At 37.2% G+C, this 21,430-nt stretch overlaps 1 protein-coding gene across 4 annotated transcripts in view; it reads right to left on the bottom strand.

Annotated features, from left to right (window-relative positions):
* The window catches only part of LOC126210653 (zinc finger protein 501-like), a 401,685-nt gene that overhangs the window by 207,529 nt on the left and 172,726 nt on the right, over nucleotides 1–21,430 (bottom strand). For all 4 annotated transcript variants that reach the window (XM_049939982.1, XM_049939983.1, XM_049939985.1 and 1 more), the window contains exon 7: nucleotides 12,379–12,428. In XM_049939982.1, coding sequence (XP_049795939.1) covers nucleotides 12,379–12,428 — 50 coding nt within the window. The remainder of the gene's footprint in view (nucleotides 1–12,378; nucleotides 12,429–21,430) is intronic.

The raw sequence follows: 21,430 nt of genomic DNA, 5'->3' as shown, positions 1-21,430 counted from the left end.
TAGCAACATGTGATTTTTATCTAATTCCTAAGGGCAAAACTGCATTACAAGGAACAAGGTTTTAGTCCATTGAAATAGCATGTTTCATCAAGAAGTTTTAAGAGGAAGACCTCCAGCACTGTTTCAATTAATGAAAAAATCACCTGAATCCTTGTATGGATAGATAAGGAGAGTATACTGAGAGTGATAATAACCAAAAATGTATATTTTTCAAATAAAATATTTTACAGCAATAATCTTGTTGTTTTATGGCCAAACCTTTTATAGTGGAGTGTGGGAGACTGTTGCTTTGAAATTGGCTCATCGAGCTGAAGAATTCAATGGACTAGAGTTTGATTTGCCTGAGTTTTCCTATACTGATAAGATTGTACAGCAATCTCCACATGTTATTTAGTTTTTACTATGACATAGTTTGAAATTCTAAAATGTTCTACTTTATACTTTCAGACCTACTGCCCACATCTCAGGGATGAGAAATACCAGGATCTGCAGATTTAAAAAAAGAAATTGTGTGTTACAAGCACAAGAATATTTAGCCAGTATACCTACCTATTGCTTGAAGCTCTCTGACTACACTTGTATAGCTTTCTAAATATAGTTTGTTCTTATTTCAAGTAATAAAGGAAAAAGTAATGCTTATCCCCACTTAGAATTCATGGACTCAACCCCTTCTTCCACTGAGTAAATTATTCTTACTCAACTTCTTAACACGTAGCATCAAAAGTTTGAATAGATGTACAATAACATTGTTACACATTTATCCCTCAAGATGAGTAATTTTCATCAGTAAGTTTAAACCTTATAGCATTATAAGATCAAGAAAAGATTTAAGTAGAAATATTAATGTTCTGTAATAAACTTTATAAAACTAGACCCTTCAACTGTGTAGTCATCTGAAGACCTTTATTGCTCTAGCTAGCAGGCAGCATATATAATGGTATATTATGACAGGTTAAATAATTTGAAGACTCTGAAAGGGCTGTAGCAACATTTCTTTCCAACAAAGTACCAATTTATAGGTTATTACCATAGTCTTTGTACTCTGTGCATGGAAACAAAATTTTTCTGTGCTACAAAGAAATACCATTTAAATAGAATAAAAATAGTGGAGGAAACAGAATATGATCTTACAGATTTCCACTATGAGAGACATGCAACAATTTAATGATGTTTTCAATCCCCTAACAAGTTTAAATTAAGATTACTATTCTAAATTAAAGATTGCATCCATCCAATGACAGATAAGCAATTAACGAATTTTTAAGGAGTTTTGCAGATTTAATTTATAAAATGACGAAAGCTGGTGACAGTTTATAAGGTTTTCTACTGGGTGGTAACAATAATTGGTATTTCGTACTGTTTTGAATTTACTAAATGGTATGATTTGGTTTATATAATTTTTCTTAAGGAATGTTGGCGTATCTTAGTATAAGTAGTTAAGCTCATTTCTTAAACTGACATAATTAAGGAGTTCAAGATTAAGTTAGGGGTGTAACTGGCTAATGCAGTGTACTCCTCATACAGTATGAAAATTATTATTTTCATTGCTACTCTCTCCATAGGCTTTCACTAGTAGGGTGTTAGAACCAATTTTCAGCACTTGTGTGGAAGAAGCTGATGGTGTCCATTCCATAGGACTGATAAAGATCTCTCTTGTCCAGCCCATCAGCAAAGTAACATCCTTCCCCCTCACCCCCCACCTGACCATTAATGTATCCTGGCGTCAGAGTTGGGAAGGGTATCTGTCTTTGTGATCTGTCTTTCCTCTTTATGTTCTAACTTGGTTAATCATACCTTTCCTTTCTCACTTCCCCACCTAGGTCACCATTCCATCTTCCCTCTTTCCATGTTCAACAGCTACATTGTGTGAACCTTTCTTATGTCCATATACTTAAATCTGTTTTCACTGGAGAGATCATGTTGTAGCAATGCTTGAGTAGCTTGTGGACAATGCATTCTAACATTGGCATCAAAAAGGAATTTTAACATATCCCAGATTTGACGTTGAAATGAATGACTAATGTAATGTATACATAATATAGAATACACAAATACAGTATAATAATAAGAAGCCCAAAAGGCTCTACGATTATAATAAGTGAAATATTGCAATAAATCAAGTATAAAAGATTGCTCTACTGAAACAAGTACAATGCTCAATGGCTAGAGATATTTTATGACACTGAACTAATTTAGATCCATATGGTCATTTGTTTCGAATGTAAAATAAAGATAATAATTTTGGGTAATAAAACAAAAAAGAATACTATGAACACTTACCTGATGTAACTTGAACAAGTAGGTTTTGAGACACACAAAGTTATGAATGTCTTAAATAAAAAAATAATTCACCAACATAAACAAGAGACCAGTATAAATTATTTCCAAACATATGAAGGAAAGATGATTCTTGTTGTAATGTTTAATATTTGAGTTATAGTATTTACAAAATAGTAACACGGTTACACATTTATATGGGGCAGCATGTATGAAGGTACAGAACTTTTGTGGAATTAAAGCCAGGATTTTTCCCTTAAAGAGTCCGAGGTACAAAGTATTATGCACCCTCATTATTCATACATCATCAGTAAATGTGTTGATAGTTAATTTTGATACAAGTTGTATCTTTTAAATAATACACAGGCATATAAATACTTGTTTTGGATTATATCTTTTGGGTTTTTTTGTTTGAGGTACTCCTTGGGTGGTGTACGACTGTTTTAGTTAACCGGAAGATGCACATCATTGCAGTAAGTACAGTACAGAGGCTCTGACACTGCAAGAACAGGTTAAGCAGAGTCTTGGAGAAGGTTACGTCAAAACTTGTCAATGAGGAATATATTCTAAATGTATATTTCTAAAAAAATGTTTGTTTTAGTGTTAATTGTATTCCCACGCAGAAAGCATATCAGTGCATGGTCGGACAGTAAATGTCCGTAGTTAAACAATCCAATTAAAATTTCATTCAAGAGTATGATTGAATTAGTAAGCATCAACACATTGTCTTTAAACAAACCTGTGATTGTCATGCCGTATTATGATATGCCATAAGAAAATAAGTTCCACTTCATTTGAAAAAGTTAATAATAATAATAATAATAATAATAATAAGGCCCGGGAAAAGAATAGGCCTCCGGTATGTTCTGCCAGTCGTAAAAGGCGACGAAAAGAACAAACCACTAATAGGGCTAACCCCCCTTTTAGTGCGATTATTTGGTTCAGGACAGAACTAAAGAAGCCTCGGACAAGCGCCGTCATGGTCGGGGACGACGCTTCAACCCTATGCCCGCCCACAATGGTAACGACACTGCTAGCCAACTGGAAAATTATTTAAATCCAAATAGGGGTGTTTTGCAGGATATGCTTCCTGCAACCACCCTAGAAGGAAAACAAAGACAGAGGATGAGATGGTCAGATGAAGTTAATCGACACCTCATGCTCTGTTATCACCAAGCAACAAACCTAGGAACCAACACAACTGGATACAGATCACAAGTATACACAACATTTATTACCAGAAACCCAGAATTAAAATTTTTAACAGAACAACGACTAGCTGATCAGACCCGTGTAACAATAAAAAATAACACGATACCCCAGTCAGAATTAGAAAACATCAAACAACATGTACAACAAATACTGGAACAAAATAATGTGCAATCAGAAGAAGAAGAAAATACAGTAATGGACTCAAACATCACAGAGCAAACAAACAAAGACCAACACACATCAATTAAACAATCAGAGGAAAACGAAATCTTAAGACAGCCACCAGAACAAGAACAGATAGAACACGAAGTCACACACATGTTAGATATAGAAGAGAAATTTCAGCTGACATATATAGAATACAAAGACACAAATACAGACATTAGACCATTCTTGCATAGACTGCCAAATAACCCACAAGTCGAAACAACAATAAAAACTATCAACACAATCGAAACTTCCTGGCAGATTAAAACTGTGTGCCCGACCGAGACTCGAACTCGGGACCTTTGCCTTTCGCGGGCAAGTGTTCTACCATCTGAGCTACCAAAGCACGACCATGGCCGGTACACACAGCTTTACTTCTGCCAGTATCTCGTCTCCTACCTTCCAAACTTTACAGAAGCTCTCCTGCGAACCTATCAACACAATCATACACAACAAAATAAATGAAAACACAACTATGGAAGAGTTACAACTACTGGTTTATATAGGAGCACTCACTACACTAAATATACATACTAGGCAGAGATCAGAACCAACCAACACACAGAAGAAACCCACAAAACACGCATGGCAACACAGGCTACAGATCAGAATAGAAAAACTGAGAAAAGACATCGGACAGCTAACACAATTTATAAGAAATGAAATGTCAGAAAAAAAACGAAAAAGGTTAGGTAAAATCTCACAACAAGAAGCGATAGAGCAATTAGATGAAAAGAAGCAGAAATTACAAGCATTGGCCAAACGACTTAGAAGATACAAAAAAAGTGAAAATATAAGGAAACAAAACCAAACATTCAACACAAACCAAAAGAAATACCAGACAATAGATAACACACACATTAAAGTTGACAATCCACCAAGCATAACAGACATGGAACACTTCTGGAGCAGCATATGGTCAAACCCGGTACAACATAACAGGCATGCACAGTGGATACAAGCAGAAACAGACACATACAAGATGATACCGCTAATGCCTGAAGTGATAATTTTGCAACATGAAGTCACCCAAGCAATTAATTCTACTCATAATTGGAAAGCCCCTGGAAAAGATAAAATAGCAAATTCCTGGCTAAAGAAGTTCACCTCAACACATTCACATCAAACTGAATTATTTAACAGTTACATTGCAGACCCATACACATTCCCTGATACACTTACACATGGAATAACTTATCTGAAGCCTGAAGATCAAGAAGACACAGCAAACTCAACTAAATATCATCCCATAACATGCCTACCAACAATATACAAGATATTAACTTCAGTCATGACACAGAAATTAATAACACATACAACACAGAACAAAATTATAAATGAAGAACAAAAAGGCTGTTGCAAAGGAGCACGAGGATGTAAAGAGGAACTGATAATAGATGCAGAGGTGACGTATAAAGCTAAAACTAAACAAAGGTCACTACACTACGCATACATTGATTACCAAAAAGCTTTTGATAGTGTACCCCACTCATGGTTACTACAAATATTGGAAATATACAAAGTAGATCCTAAATTGATACAGTTCCTAAACATAGTAATGAAAAATTGGAAAACCACACTTAATATACAAACAAATTCAAATAATATCACATCACAGCCAATACAGATTAAGCGTGGAATATACCAAGGAGACTCATTAAGTCCTTTCTGGTTCTGCCTTGCTCTGAACCCACTATCCAACATGCTAAATAATACAAATTATGGATACAATATTACTGGAACATACCAACACAAAATCACACATTTGCTATACATGGATGATCTAAAACTACTGGCATCAACAGCTCAGCCAATTACTAAAGATAACAGAAGTATTCAGCAATGATATAAATATGGCTTTTGGAGCAGACAAATGTAAGAAAAATAGCATAGTCAAGGGAAAACACACTAAACAAGAAGATTACATATTGGATAACCACAGCGACTGCATAGAAGCGATGGAAAAAACAGATGCCTATAAATATCTAGGATACAAACAAAAAATAGGAATACATAATACAAATATTAAAGAAGAACTAAAAGAAAAATATAGACAAAGACTAACAAAAATACTTAAAACAGAATTGACAGCAAGAAACAAGACAAAAGCTATAAATACCTACTCATTTGGAGTAGTGAAATGGAGTAACACAGACCTAGAAGCACTCAATACACTTACACGATCACAATGCCACAAATATAGAATACATCACATACATTCAGCAACAGAAAGATTCACATTAAGCAGAAAGGAAGGAGGAAGGGGATTTATTGACATAAAAAACCTACATTATGGACAGGTAGACAATTTAAGAAAATTCTTTCTAGAACGAGCAGAAACTAGCAAAATACACAAAGCAATCACTCGTATAAATACATCGACTACACCACTGCAATTTCATAACCACTTCTACAACCCTCTAGATCACATAACATCAACAGATACGAAGAAAGTAAATTGGAAAAAGAAAACACTACATGGAAAGCACCCGTATCATCTAACACAGCCACACATCGATCAAGACGCATCCAACACATGGCTAAGAAAAGGCAATATATACAGAGAGATGGAAGGATTCATGATTGCAATACAGGATCAAACAATAAACACCAAATATTGCAGCAAGCATATTATTAGAGATCCCAATGCCACAGCAGATAAATGCAGATTTTGCAAACAACAAATAGAAACAGTAGATCACATCACAAGTGGATGTACAATGCTAGCAAATACAGAATACCCCAGAAGACATGACAATGTAGCAAAAATAATACATCAACAGCTTGACTTACAACATAAACTTATAAAACAACACATTCCCACATACTAGTATGCACCACAAAATGTACTGGAGAATGATGAATACAAATTATACTGGAACAGAACCATTATAACAGATAAAACAACACCACATAACAAACCTGACATCATACTCACCAATAAAAAGAAGAAATTAACACAACTAATCGAAATATCCATATCCAATACAACAAATATACAAAAGAAAACAGGAGAAAAAATTGAAAAATACATCCCACTGGCTGAGGAAGTCAAGTACATGTGGCATCAGGATAAAGTTGACATTATACCAATTATAGTATCAACTACAGGAGTCGTACCTCACAATATCCACCAGCACATCAATGCAATACAGCTACATCCAAACTTATATATACAACTACAGAAATCCGTAATTATTGATACATGTACAATCACCTGAAAGTTCCTAAATGTAATATAACATATACCGTACAGTTAAAAGGAAGTCATGCTTGATCAAGGTCCGCGTCACTTTCCATTTTTGACCAGACATAACGTCTGAGAAAAGAAAGAAAGAATAATAATAATAATAATAATAGCAGTAATAAATCGTATAAATTGGAAAACACCACACACGTCCACTTTATACTTTCTGTGGGCACACTGTTCTTCATTAACACACATTTCTGCAACATATTACTAAAATCATCAAAGGTGCTGCAGACACAAATTAATTTCTGTTCATTAGACTAAAACTCATTGACACTTTAGAACATGCAGTACATATCAAGGCTCCAGAAGCCAGGAATACAGTCTTCTCTGACTAGCTGATTCCAGCTGTGGCCAGTTACAGCTGTTGTTATATAACTAGACAAATGCCTTATCTGATGAATCTTACATCTTGCAAAAAAATTGTGTCTGTTACCATAATACAGTCTCAAAAATGACAAATGAACTTTTATTAAGCAAATATTTACAGGTCTTAGGGACAGCATGTTACCTTCTCTATATAAGGTCACACTGGTTTACCACTATACCCTCTATTCACTCAGTATGTGTGATCCGCTCCACTATCAGACAAATTATCACACACATTGACATTCTTAACTGTCCACAAGTTCTACGTTAATTTTTCATGTGAACTTCTTATTCACTACACACAAATTGTAATAATATATAAATTGTATACTATTACGTATTACAAGAATTGTGGATTTAAAGTAACTTTCTGTATCTTGGAACTTATTAAAGATACTGACTTGAAATTTAATTGGTAAATTGCTAGTGCTACATAACTCTTTTGTGAAAAATTTTATTAAAATTTATTTACTGAGACAGATAGCAATAGTATTGAAGGTTGGTGTATGATTTAACGTCCCTATATACACTCCCGTGCATCACATTAGTAATGGACACCTTTCCACAAATCATCCACACAGGCATTCAATACTGCCTCTAAAGCCCGAATACATATTGCTGCACAACAATTTACAAAGACTGGTAACAATATAAGTAGACAACATCTTAATCAGTATGTCCACATGAGAGGAACATGTGTGACATTGGAGGAACTCATGGGGTTCAAAAAGACTGGTGTGATGGCTATAAAACAATAAAGATGGAAAGGCTAATGAAATCCAGATGACCTTGAAATGGCAGTAGCAACTTGCCACATCAGAACAGAAGAACTAAGGACGGCTTCATGTAGAAACCACTCATTTGTTGCTTTGTTTGATAATAGAATGATTTTAGCAGAAGATTTTTATGTAACTGGCTCCAAGTCTGCTTATAAATGTCCTTAGGTGTTTTCTCATGTATTTTTTCATTATATAATCTATGTACTATTTCTCCATATCATATACCATACAACATGCAATTTGAAATAACATGATTTGTCACTATTGTTACATATTTCACTTCAATTTGAAGGCAACTTTACTTTACTTTCCTTAGTCTCTTATGTATGTCATTTTTGTTTGTAAATGAATACACTGCACAGTCAAAAAAGTTTGTGATTGCAATCTAGGTTACCTGAAAATGAAATTTATAGGACACCTTTTTCTCATTTTCATTTCTGCTATGAACAAACTACCAAAAAAATGGAGGTGGCACTTGAGGTATGTGGACAACCAATGTATTCATGTCTACAAGGCAATATTGACACTACAGTTCCAAACTCCTCTAACTCTCTCCCTGTGGCAGAGAATGAACATTGACTACTGCAGGAGCGTGGGCAGTATAATTACTGTGTGTGGTGCATGCTCTTGTTAGATAAATATTTTTTGAGGCACTTTCATTTGGCAGAAATGAACTCTGTCAATGGTTGCTGCATCTCAGATACAGCATCCTGTGTGTTGCTTATATTTCACTACAATTTCAGATACTTACTACAAACTTGTTTCATTTACATTTTTTTTTCTTTTCTTATTGACGGTGTCCTTGTTTATTGTTCTTAGATGTTCCCTGTACTAGGCTGTACAGCAGATTTCTTACTTAGTGTATTTAACTCACAGTCATGAGCCTATGACTACAATCAACTTCTTAATAGAGTGTTGGTCCATCTTTGGAATACAATACAGCAGCAATTCTGCATGGCATGAATCTGAGAAGTCATTGTTAGGTTTCCACAGATATACAGCACTACGGCACACAATTGCATCTAGTGCACAAAACATCAACACAATTTCACTATCATGATCACCAAATCAGTGAAACATGATTCAAGCCTTGTGACACAGATGGTTGTCCTTCTGGAAGATGCTATTGTTGTTGGGCAAAGCATCAAGAATGAAGGGATACAGGTGATCTGCAACAATGTTCATCTAGTCCATACCAGTAATGCCAGCTGTCCAAAATGAAATAACCTGAATATGTATACAAAAAATGCCAGAAAAAGCTGAAATAAATAGGGTGCACTGTTGTGAAGTTTCATTTTTGCATTAATTATACTGTGTAAGGTATTTATGGATAGAGGGAGGAGGTGGAGTATACATATAAGAAAATGCATAAAAGTAGATATTGTTAGGAACTCAAACTGTATAAACAATTTCATCAAATTTTATGTACAGGCAAGCCAAAATGTAATCAATGGTAATTTTGTTTTACTTTGGAATCAAGTTCTTGAAAAATAATTTACTCATATTAAACTCGTATTTCAGTTTCAAATAACTTTGGGAAATAACTGTTCCATAGGGTTTTGCATCATATCTTATATGAGTATATGATGTTTCATTTTAATGGCTTTAATAGCCAGAGAGAAAATGTATAGATATTCAGAAATGAAAAGCTTCCAGAAGCAAAAGCTTCAGCAAAGCACAAAAGACTAAAAATTTTGGTGCATGTCTTATGCACCTCATTAGAGAAATTATTTCTGGATGCACTTGTACTTTGAATGCAGATTTAATAAGATTTTATTTGCATGATATGGATATCAAATATCAGTCCATATTTAAAACCTTGATATTTTGATGCAAACAACCTCATGTCAGTTTCTTTCACATAACTACTTCTCACAATAAAAATATAAATAATGTTTCTGCTAGGTACTTACAGGACAAACTTTACAATATCTGCACTGCAATATTACATTATTCCTTATACTTTCCAAACTCCTGCACTCATTACAAGTTTGCTGTTCCCCTCCTAGGTTCAATCACTAGCACATTGTGTATTGCAACTGTAAACTGTATGACTGCTTATTCAGCCTGCATAAATCAAAGTCTGCTTTGATTAGAACAGCTCCTTTTATTATTGTGAAGCTGCAATACCTTGTTAATGTCACCTATGCTGCAACAGCATTTCCACTAATGACCTCAACTGTTTACATTTCATAGTTTTATGGTCTTGGTGTGTCTCTTCCAGACTCATCAGCATACATATATACAAAACAGCTCTAGTTTGATATTTAATCCAATCTAACAATACATTTTCATTGGATATTAAAGTGTGTTTTGAAATCTTAGTCCAATTCAAATGATTTTCCTCAGATTAACATGATTTAATGCTTTCCTGTAGTAAAAAAAAAATAAAAAATAAAAAAAAAGCTAGATAAGAAGGCAAATTTTTGTTAGAAACAGCCGTGCTTCTGGACCCCAGCTAAATCACTCATTTTCCAGCTAAACGGTATTTAAAAAACTTCAATACAACAAAACTGTATCTATCAGGCAGTATGAGTACTGGATACCAATCGTCCTTACAATAGGAATAATTAAATTTAACTTACAGATGATTACAGATGTAAAGATTGCAGCCCACATTTTCATATGCTTTTTCTGATCTCAACAGATGAATAATTTTACCAGAGGGATGTATGAGCATCTCAAAGTATGCTATTTCCTTTACCCTATAGACAATACTTAATTAAAGGAAAGTACATTGTTGGTGGAACTGGAGAACTTGGCTGTATGTTGTCACAGTAGAACGAATACATAATATTAAGGCATGTTTATACTGAGTTCAAACATGTTCTGCAAAACTGTTTGCAGCTAAGGTGTAGGTACACATCAAAGGAACACTGTTCCCACCCTGATACCACTAAATACCACAACACAGAGCTAGTGTTTGTTTTTGTTAGGTCTGTAGTGTTGGATGTTTGTAGGTTAGGGGCACCTAACGACGCGGTTATCAGCACCCATTTTGCTTGTTGTCTTCCTGTGTGTAAACAACAGAATCATGACTCCCTCTGTGTTAACAGAAGCATGACTCCCTACAAAAAATTGCTTGGTGCCATTGGCAGTGATGTAGACAAAAAATTAAGTCTCTCATTCCTCAATACCACAGCAACAACAGGATTTGTTATCTAACTTTAAAATTTTTTTGTCCACACGTTATGTGAGCCGCCGCCCTATGAAACGATGGTGACAACAAAAGAATATAGGATGATTTCTGTGAGGCAGAAATGAATGTATGTATGTAAGAAGTAATAGTCAGCAGAAAACATGGATGTCACAGGAGGATCATCAACTGTAGATTTCACTGTCACATTCTTTGGAAGAGTGAGTGAAATAGAAGCCGAAGAAGTTTTTGTTATTGAAAATGATAATTTTGGTTAATTTTAATATGAAATATATAATCAATTAATTATATCTCTCAGTGCTACAACATAATTGAAGTATATGATCAATTAATTATACCACTAAGTACTATAACACAATTGAAGTATGTTTACATAATACTTCAACCTTTCAACTAAAGCTTCACAAACTGCAGGAACTATTTGAGATATGGCTGGCTTTGAAATGTGGAATAAATATGCAACACTTTGATAGGAATCTCCCATTGCCAAAAAACAAAGAGTATCAGCAAGTCTTTGCTTCACAGGAATAACTTTTCTGAAATTTGTGTCTTTCTTTGAACAGGTCCTGCAATACTCGTTAGAATTTTAATATCGGACAGCAACATCCTAGTGAAGATATGAATTACTAGAACCATCCTCCAAATTCAGCTCATATGGCTTGTCAGTCTGGCCACGTCCTATATAGGCCTAGTATGTTTTTTCCAATACTGATGACTACATCTTTTTCTTTGTCAGCTTAGTTCACTGAGTATTATTAATGCAGCACCACATACCATTAATTCTCCCTCTCCACTTATTGCATAGCACTTGATGCAAAGACATAATGCGAAATGTTTCTTGACAGTTCAGCAACAATGTGGATACATATTTAGAAATGTTTGTCACTATTGTAAGTGAGAATATGAACAATGAGCAATGTTGCCAACAAATTGGAAATAATGATGTGAACAGAAACATGTTTTTATAAACTCAGTGGTAAATGCAGCTTTACAGGCATCACTGGGCAGTGTTAATGTATTGCACATATGTGTGTATACCTATATATTCTCTGTGCACTTATAAAGTGAAGCTGAAAACAACCCATGCACAAAATGAAAAACAAGTGATGCAAAAAACTGTACAATACCTTTCTGGTTCACTGCCACTGTTTATTGACTCTGATTCTTCTTTGAGATCCTGAAAGAGGTATTAAGAACATCTATAACAACAACAACAACAACAATAATAATAATAATAATACTCTGGATGACTGGAATACTGAGAGATATATACACTACATAAGAAGGAAGACAGAACTGATGTTAATAATTATACAGGGAGTTCCATTCTTGTGTGTGTTTAGAGTTGAGTATTCAACAGTGAGGTTATCAGTGCCCATTTTAATTCTTCCTGTCTCAAACACAATTCTGCTGCAATGTCAACTGAACTGAACTGAACTGAACAACTTGAGGGCTAAATTCACAGATATCAAGAATGTTTCAGGCAACATGGATCTTGCCCAGAACAAATTTTAGTTCTGAAACTAATTCTCAAGCATAAAAAAGGGGCATAAAAATTATTGTGCAGCTTTGTGGATTTTAGAAAAGCTTATGACTAAATAGACACAATGTCTCTCTTTAAAATTATTAATTGACACTAACTCACACAAATTTTAAGATAAAATTCTGGGGAGAAATTTCAGAACACTTTGAAATTAGAGGAAGAGTGAGACAAGGTGATGTTCCTTAGAAAAGGCAATCCAAGAGATGTGCAAACTTAAATCAGAGCTTAAAATTTAAGTAATCAAATTAGGAAGACTCACTAGAAACAAACAGCAACTATTAAAGAAACAGCAAAAAGAGCAGGGCTCCAAAAATCATTTGAAAAAACCAAATAGGTATCTACCAACAACCTGGCACCCAATATTCTAAATACTAAATTGAAGACGATTGAAAGAGTTTCTCAGTTCAAATATTTAGGTAGAACTATGTGCAATGACCTAGAAACTATTGGTTATGACATTTGCTGTCACAAAATTGAACCAACTTTCAGGATTACAAAAGATATCTATAAAAGCAATGCATCTCAAAAAACACAAAACAGAAGCATTTCAACACTATTGCAAACCAGAGTGTCTTTATTGGGCTGAGACATTCATTTTAAACAAAAGAGACAGACATTTAAGACATCAAAAGAGGTAATGAAAAGTAGTCAAGAAAATTTTACATCCAAATTATACTGTAGATGGAACACAGAGCCTAAGAGCAAATAAAGAAATTGAAAATCATGCCAACATTTATTTGAATATGAAAAAAACACAGGCTAAAATTTTATGGGCATATCAAAAGACTGGAATCAAGCACATTAACTAAATGGGTTGCAGAATTCTAAGACATTCACAGTAAAACTAAAACTGAGACTATAAAATGGACTGGTGCAGTAACAGAAGACCTCAATGAAGCATGAATAACACAACTTGATGTACCAGTCCCCTTCTAACAGCCTTCCTGCTTCATTCATCCTATGCTGTTTTGCTTCCAAATTAGTATAGTTTGTTCACTCTGTTTGCTATACGGTCACCAATTCTGGTGCAAAGTTCGTCATTAGTCTCATTTGAGTTGCTTCTCAAAACTCTCAGTCCATATCCCTGCTCAAAATGTTGTGCATCCCATTTGGGAAGTTCTGTAATTTTTCCACTCACACAGATGTCCACATTGTCAAAATGAATCTCATGATTAATAGCCTTTCACTCCAATTTTCGTCCCACCTCTGAATTTTTCATTTCCTTCATTGTTGCTTCAAGTATATGTTGAATTGTAGTCCAGAAAGACTACTTCCATGCTTAGACCCTTTTTAATCAAGAACTTCCTTCTTGGTCTTCCATTCATATTATTTCTTCTTGGTCCTTGTATACATTTCCCTATAACATACATAAATTTGTCTGAGTGTTTGAAACATTTTTCACTACTTTTCATTACCGACTGTTTCTATGTTGACAAATCTTATAAAAGCACCTTGAGTTTTCTTTAGCCTTGCATCCATTATCAAGCAAATACTTACATTAATTTCAATCAACTGCTGGTCATTGTGTATATTTGTTGGTACCAGCTCCACTACAATTTTTACCACTGTACCTTATTCTAGAGATCACAATCACAAGTCAGTCCAATTCTCTCTCTTTTTAATTATTAGTTATCTAATTTCTAACCTACACCCATCCTTATTCAATTAGAATGCTTGCATTTTGTTTACAAGTTGATTAAAACCTGGATACTGTTTCATACATTGGTCTAGGGTATGAACACATTTTGAAATGTCCATTTTCAATGCATCTGGTAAATCATTATAGCCAAAGATGACCACGATACATTATTAAACAATGGAAAATGCAGGATGGAATGTAACAATATAATGAAAGAGATAGTTGCTACTCACAATATGGTGGAGATGCTGAGTTGCAGAAAGGCACAACAAAAAGACTGTTGGAAAGTTGGCTTTCGGGCAACAGGGCCTCTGTCAAAAAGAGACACCACACACACACACACACACACACACACACACACACACACACACACGCGCGCGCACATGACCACAGTCTATGGCAGCTGGAGCCAGACAGCAAACAGCATTGCATTATGGGAGAGGCAACTGGGTCAGGGTAAGGAGGAGGCTTTGGCAGGAAGGGGGAGGGATGCAAGGTAGGAGTGGGGGATGGTAAATGCCTGCTCAGAGTGTGTGGGGATGAGGCAGAAGTAAGACAGCTAGGTGCAGTCAGGAGGTTAGACAGAGGGTGGGGGAGGGTAGTGGAAAAGGGGAGAAGTAAAAAGACTACATGCGTTGACGGAATGAGAGATGTGTAGTGCTGTAATGGGAGCAGGGAAGGGACTAGATGTGTAAGGACAATGACTAACGACAGTTGAGGCCAGGAGAATTATGGGAACATAAGGTATATTGCAGGAAGATGTCCCACCTGCACAATTCAGAAAATCTGGTGCTGGTGGGATGGATCCAGATGGCACGGGCTGCAAAGCAGTCATTGGAATGAAGAACATTGTGCTGGTCAATGTGCTCAGCAACAGGGTGGTCCAGTTGTTTCTTGGCCACAGTCTGTCAGTGGCCATTCATGCAGACAGGTTGTCATTCCCACATATAATGCAGGACAGTGGTTGTAGCCTAGCTTGTAGATCCCAACTGGTTTCACAGGTGGTCCTGCCTTTGATGAGGTAGGTGATGTTTGTGGTGGTGGTGGTGGTGGTGGTGGGATGATGTACAGGACAGGTCTTGTACCTAGGTCTACTACAGGAATATGAGACATGAGACAAGGGGCAGGGAGGAGGGATTGTGTAGGGATGGACAAGGATATTGTGTAGGTTCGGTGCAAAGTGGAATACCATTGTGGGAGGGTTGGGAAGATTAGTGGGTAGGACATTTCTAATTTCAAAGCACATTGAGAGGTAGGCATAACCCTAGTGGAGAATGTAATTCTGTTGGCCCAGTCCTGGGTGGTACTGTCATGAGGGGCAAGCTCCTCTGTGGCTAAAGAGTGGGGCTTTGGGAGATGTTGGATGATTGGAAAGATAACACACTAGAGATCTGTTTTTATACAAAGTTGGGAGAGTAATTAAGATCTGTAATGGCCTTTGGCAAAGGTGGTGTTCAATAGTGGTAAGGTCATGGGCATTCCCTTTACAATATCATCCCTAATACCCATGGCCTAAATGCTACTGAACACTGTTGTTGTTGTTGTGATCTTCAGTCCTGAGACTGGTTTGATGCAGATCTCCATGCTACTCTATCCTGTGCAAGCTCCTTCATCTCCCAGTACCTACTGCAACCTACATCCTTCTGAATCTGCTTAGTGTATTCATCTCTTGGTCTCCCCCTACGATTTTTACCCTCCACGCTGCCCTCCAATACTAAATTGGTGATCCCTTGATGCCTCAGAACATGTCCTACCAACCGACTCTTATAACTGCCATCTGGTTTCTGTACAAATTGTAAATAGCCTTTCGCTCCCTGTATTTTACCCCTGCCACCTTTAGAATTTGAAAGAGAGTATTCCAGTCAACATTGTCAAAAGCTTTCTCTAAGTCTACAAATGCTAGAAATGTAGGTTTGCCTTTCCTTAATCTTTCTTCTAAGATAAGTCGTAAGGTCAGTATTGCCTCACGTGTTCCAGTATTTCTACGGAATCCAAACTGATCTTCCCCGAGGTCGGCTTCTACTAGTTTTTACATTCGTCTGTAAAGAATTCGTGTTAGTATTTTGCAGCTGTGGCTTATTAAACTGATTGTTCGGTAATTCTCACATCTGTCAACACCTGCTTTCTTTGGGATTGGAATTATTATATTCTTCTTGCAGTCTGAGGGTATTTCGCCTGTTTCATACATCTTGCTCACCAGATGGTAGAGTTTTGTCAGGACTGGCTCTCCCAAGGCCATCAGTAGTTCTAATGGAATGTTGTCTACTCCGGGGGCCTTGTTTCGACTCAGGTCTTTCAGTGCTCTGTCAAACTCTTCACACAGTATCGTATCTCCCATTTCATCTTCATCTACATCCTCTTCCATTTCCATAATATTGTCCTCAAGTACATCGCCCTTGTATAGACCCTCTATATACTCCTTCCACCTTTCTGCTTTCCCTTCTTTACTTAGAACTGGGTTTCCATCAGAGCTCTTGATGTTCATACAAGTGGTTCTCTTATCTCCAAAGGTCTCTTTAATTTTCCTGTAGGCAGTATCCATCTTACCCCTTGTGAGATAAGCCTCTACATCCTTACATTTGTCCTCTAGCCATCCCTGCTTAGCCATTTTGCACTTCCTGTCGATCTCATTTTTGAGACGTTTGTATTCCTTTTTGCCTGCTTCATTTACTGCATTTTTATATTTTCTCCTTTCATCAATTAAATTCAATATTTCTTCTGTTACCCAAGGATTTCTACTAGCCCTCGTCTTTTTACCTACTTGATCCTCTGCTGCCTTCACTACTTCATCCCTCAAAGCTACCCATTCTTCTTCTACTGTATTTCTTTCTCCCATTCCTGTCAATTGTTCCCTTATGCTCTCCCTGAAACTCTGTACAACCTCTGGTTCTTTCAGTTTATCCAGGTCCCATCTCCTTAAATTCCCACCTTTCTGCAGTTTCTTCAGTTTTAATCTACAGGTCATAACCAATAGATTGTGGTCAGAGTCCACATCTGCCCCTGGAAATGTCTTACAATTTAAATACTGAACACTACCTTTCCCAATAGCTGACAGATTCCAAACTAAACACCTCCTTGCTGGTTGCCATGACCAACTACATCCTCATCCACACAAATGTCTCTCCTTTGAAGGTATTACCTACAAAAAAAATCTGGGTATGGCTATGGGCACCTGCATGGCACCACCCTATGTCACCCTATTCATGTGCCATCTAGAGAAATCCTTCCTAAAGTGCAGAATCCCAAACCTCTCACCTGGTTCAGAGTCATTGATGACATCTTCGTGATTTGGATTGAGGTTGAGGACAACCTATCCACATTCCTCCAGAACTTCAATACCTTCTCCCTCATTTGCTTCACCTGGTCCAACTCAACCCAACAAGCCACCTTCCTAGATGTTGGCCTCCACCTCAAAGATGGTTACAGCAGTACCTCTGTCCATATCAAACCTACCCTCCACCTCGACAGCTGACATCCATTACATACCAAGAAGTCCCTTCCATACAGCCTGGCTACCTGTGGCCATAGAATTTTAGTGATGAGCAGAATCTCTTGAAATATACCAAAGGTCTTACTGAGGCCTTCACAGATTGTAATTACACTCCCAACCTTGCACAAAAACAGATCTCTTGTGCCTTATCTTTCATCACCCATCACCTTGAACAGTCCCACCATCTGGCCACAGGGGAGCCTTCCCCTTGTGACTCACAAGGGAAACTACCCATCGCACTCCCCTCAGATTTAGTGGTAAGAGGGCCCAGTGGACAGCCAGTCAAGAACTGAAAACAGATCAAGAATGAAAACAGGAAGAAGGTGTACTGGACTGTGGGGAAAAAAATTGAAACAGTGAACAGTCCAAGAACAAAAAGTGCAATATAGACCAGGCTGGAAGAGAAATGGTGTCTTGGGTAAGTGGTTACAGTGTAAGACTGCCAAGTGGACAAGTCACGTCTGAACTTCCCTTGTGCCAGCTTTTTTTTTTATGTTCACTTTATTCAAATTTGTGTCTGTGTTGTGGTGTAGCTGCTGTTTGCAACAGAAAGGTTAAAATAAGGACCTATAATGACAGCAGATTCTGCACAACTACTCTATTAGCAACCGAAAGGAAGTGGCTTTGGAATAGGAACTGCAAATATTTGATGACAAAAGACAAGTCAACCAAATCCTTGACTTGAAAATATGCCTAATATGTCATACACCGCATCAATGACAGTACGTGTGTCTTATGAGAGGAATCTCTTATTGATGCACTTAATTTGTACAGCTGGTAAGTGAGTGAGATATGTCTCCTTGACTGATATAGGCATTTGTACGAAGGTGAATGTTATCACTCCCTAGGAAAGGATGAAAACATAACAGTTTGTCATGTAAACTGCAACAAATGAACACACCAGTTTCACAATCACACAGTTTCTCTGTGCTCTTTCAAAACATCTGTTTTTAATATTTTTACACTTGCATTTCATTTCTGAAGCCTTGGCTCTTGAATTCCTTTATTGTAACATAGTTCACACCCATTTCTTTGTTGTTTTCATTTTTGTGAGACGTCCACTTTCATCTCATCTGTTCTCACATTTACTTGTGATGGTACTGTATTCTTACCACATGACTCATATTCTATAACCAATGTATAGTATGACAACTTCCAGGACTACAGAAAGAGAACAAACATTTCAATGACTGGACAGACAGGTACAAATATTGTGAAGAAATAAATAAATGCCACAAGGGAGTTTTTAACATCTTGCCCACTTGCCAGTCCAACACAATGACCACTCGCCCACAACCTCATTGCTTTTTCAGGCTGCTCTACATTGCACTTCTAGTTTTTGGAATGTTCACTATTTCTATTTTGCTTTTCTTCTCACGGTTAAGTACACCTTCCTGTTTTCATGCCTGATCTATGTTCAGTTTTTGATAAGCTATCCACTGGGTCACCTTACCACTAAATCTTAAGGGGGGGGGGGGGGATGGGCAGTTTCCCTCATCAGTACCACCCAGGACTGGAGAGACTGAATTACATTCTCCGTCAGGGTTAAGACTATCTCTCGTCATGCCCAGGGTTAAGACTATCTCTCGTCGTGCCTTGAAATGTGAAATATCCTACTCACTAACCTCCCACCCCTCTCACTGTGGTATTCTGCCGTCCACTGAACCTACACAATATCCTCGTCCATCCCTACATGACCTCTGCTCACAATTCCTTGCCTCAAGGCTCATATCCATGTAATAGACTTAGATGCAAGACCTGTCCCTTACATCATCCCATGACCACCTACACCAGTTCAGTTATAAGATCATCTATCCCATCAAAAGCAGGGCCTCCTGTAGAACCAGTCATGTGATCTACAAGCTAGGCTGCAACCACTGTGCTGCATTCCACATGGCATGACAACCAACAAGCTTTCTGTCTGCATGAATAGCTACTGACACACTGTGGCCAAGAAGCAAATGAACCACCCTGTTGCTTAGCATGCCACCCAGCACAACATCCTTCATTCCAGTGACTACTTCACAGCCCCTGCCAGCTTTTCTCAATTGTGCATGTTCCCATAATCCTCCTGGCTGAACCTCTGTTAGTCATTGTCCTTACCCATCTAGCCCCTTCCCTGTTTCCATTCCAGCACTACACAGCCCTCATTCCACCAAAGCACCTACTCTTTTTACTTTTCTCCTTTTCTACTGCCACTCCCCCACCCTCCAACATCCTCCATATAATCTCATGTTGCACCTAGCTGCCTTACTCTCCACCTCATCACTGCACATTCCCAGCTACACTTTACTGCCCCCTACTCCTAATTCTGCATCCCTGCTCCCTGCCCCAGCATCCTCCTTACCCCCACCCAGTTGCTTCTCCCATAATGCACTGCTGCTTGCTGTCTGGCTCCAGCTGCCATAGGCTGTGGTCGTGTGTGTGTGTGTGTGTGTGTGTGTGTGTGTGTGTGTGTGTGTGTGTGTGTGGGCGCATGTGTGCATGCACGTATGCATGTGCACTCACACACACCTATTTTTCGCAAAGACCTTGCTGGCTGAAAGCTAACTTTCTGACAGGTTTTTTGGTAAGCCTTTCTGGAACTCAGCATCTCCGCTATGTGGTGAGTAGCAACTATCCTTTTTGTTATATTGGTACTTGATACATTATTTCTTCTTTTCCTGTGTTGAGGATCCATAATATATTTTGTGGGACAACATTTCCATCTTTAATGGTTAGCTTTTATGTAAATTCTCCATAAATGTTTATGTATCCCGTATAATGCTTAAAATTTTTTGCATGATCTCTTCCGCTTTAAAATCATCTGGAATTTGAAGTTACAATTGTGGTGATGGGAAATAAAGTTAACATTCAAAGGAAATGAGAAATGTTTGAGCATAATTAGAAATGTCAGTTTTAATGTGAATTTAAATCTTGTCATGGAGATAACAGTGATGTGAATAATCCAAGAATGTGCAACTGAGCATACAGCCACTAATGAAACAGAATTCAATGATTCCTGCAAAAGATACCACTCAGACTGGAACACAATTACTCACTGAATTTGATCTTAATGAACTGTACATAGAGGGCCTTTGTGAAATTCATTGTCTGGGCAGTGATGAAATACCCATGATGGTAAAACAGCCCTTTACTCAAGGCAAAATGATCAACATTTGCATCTTGTTGGGTTCTAGTTAATGATCAACTCATCATTCGTGTTCATCACACTACTCACATGAGGAAAACTATTGTGCAGGTCTATTTGCCATCAGAATATTCAAATTAATGAAGACAAGGGCATTTTTCATGAACAGTTGTATGATCTATTTGATGAAATACTCAATCATGATCTTAAACTTCTTATAGATGAAATGAATGCATTACTTTGGCAATGACTATATTATCCCGTAGCCTCCATGGAATCTGTATAGGCAATAGTTTCCTTTAACTTAAAATGATATGTAAGAAGACCTAGCTTTCACCTGAAGGAAACAGTCTAAATTATAGTTACCACATTCGTTT

The sequence above is a fragment of the Schistocerca nitens genome, chromosome 10, assembly GCF_023898315.1.
Source record: "Schistocerca nitens isolate TAMUIC-IGC-003100 chromosome 10, iqSchNite1.1, whole genome shotgun sequence".
Lineage (NCBI taxonomy): Eukaryota > Metazoa > Arthropoda > Insecta > Orthoptera > Acrididae > Schistocerca > Schistocerca nitens.
The sequence above is the reverse complement of the archived record's forward strand: the minus strand, read 5'-3'. Positions and strand labels throughout refer to the sequence as shown.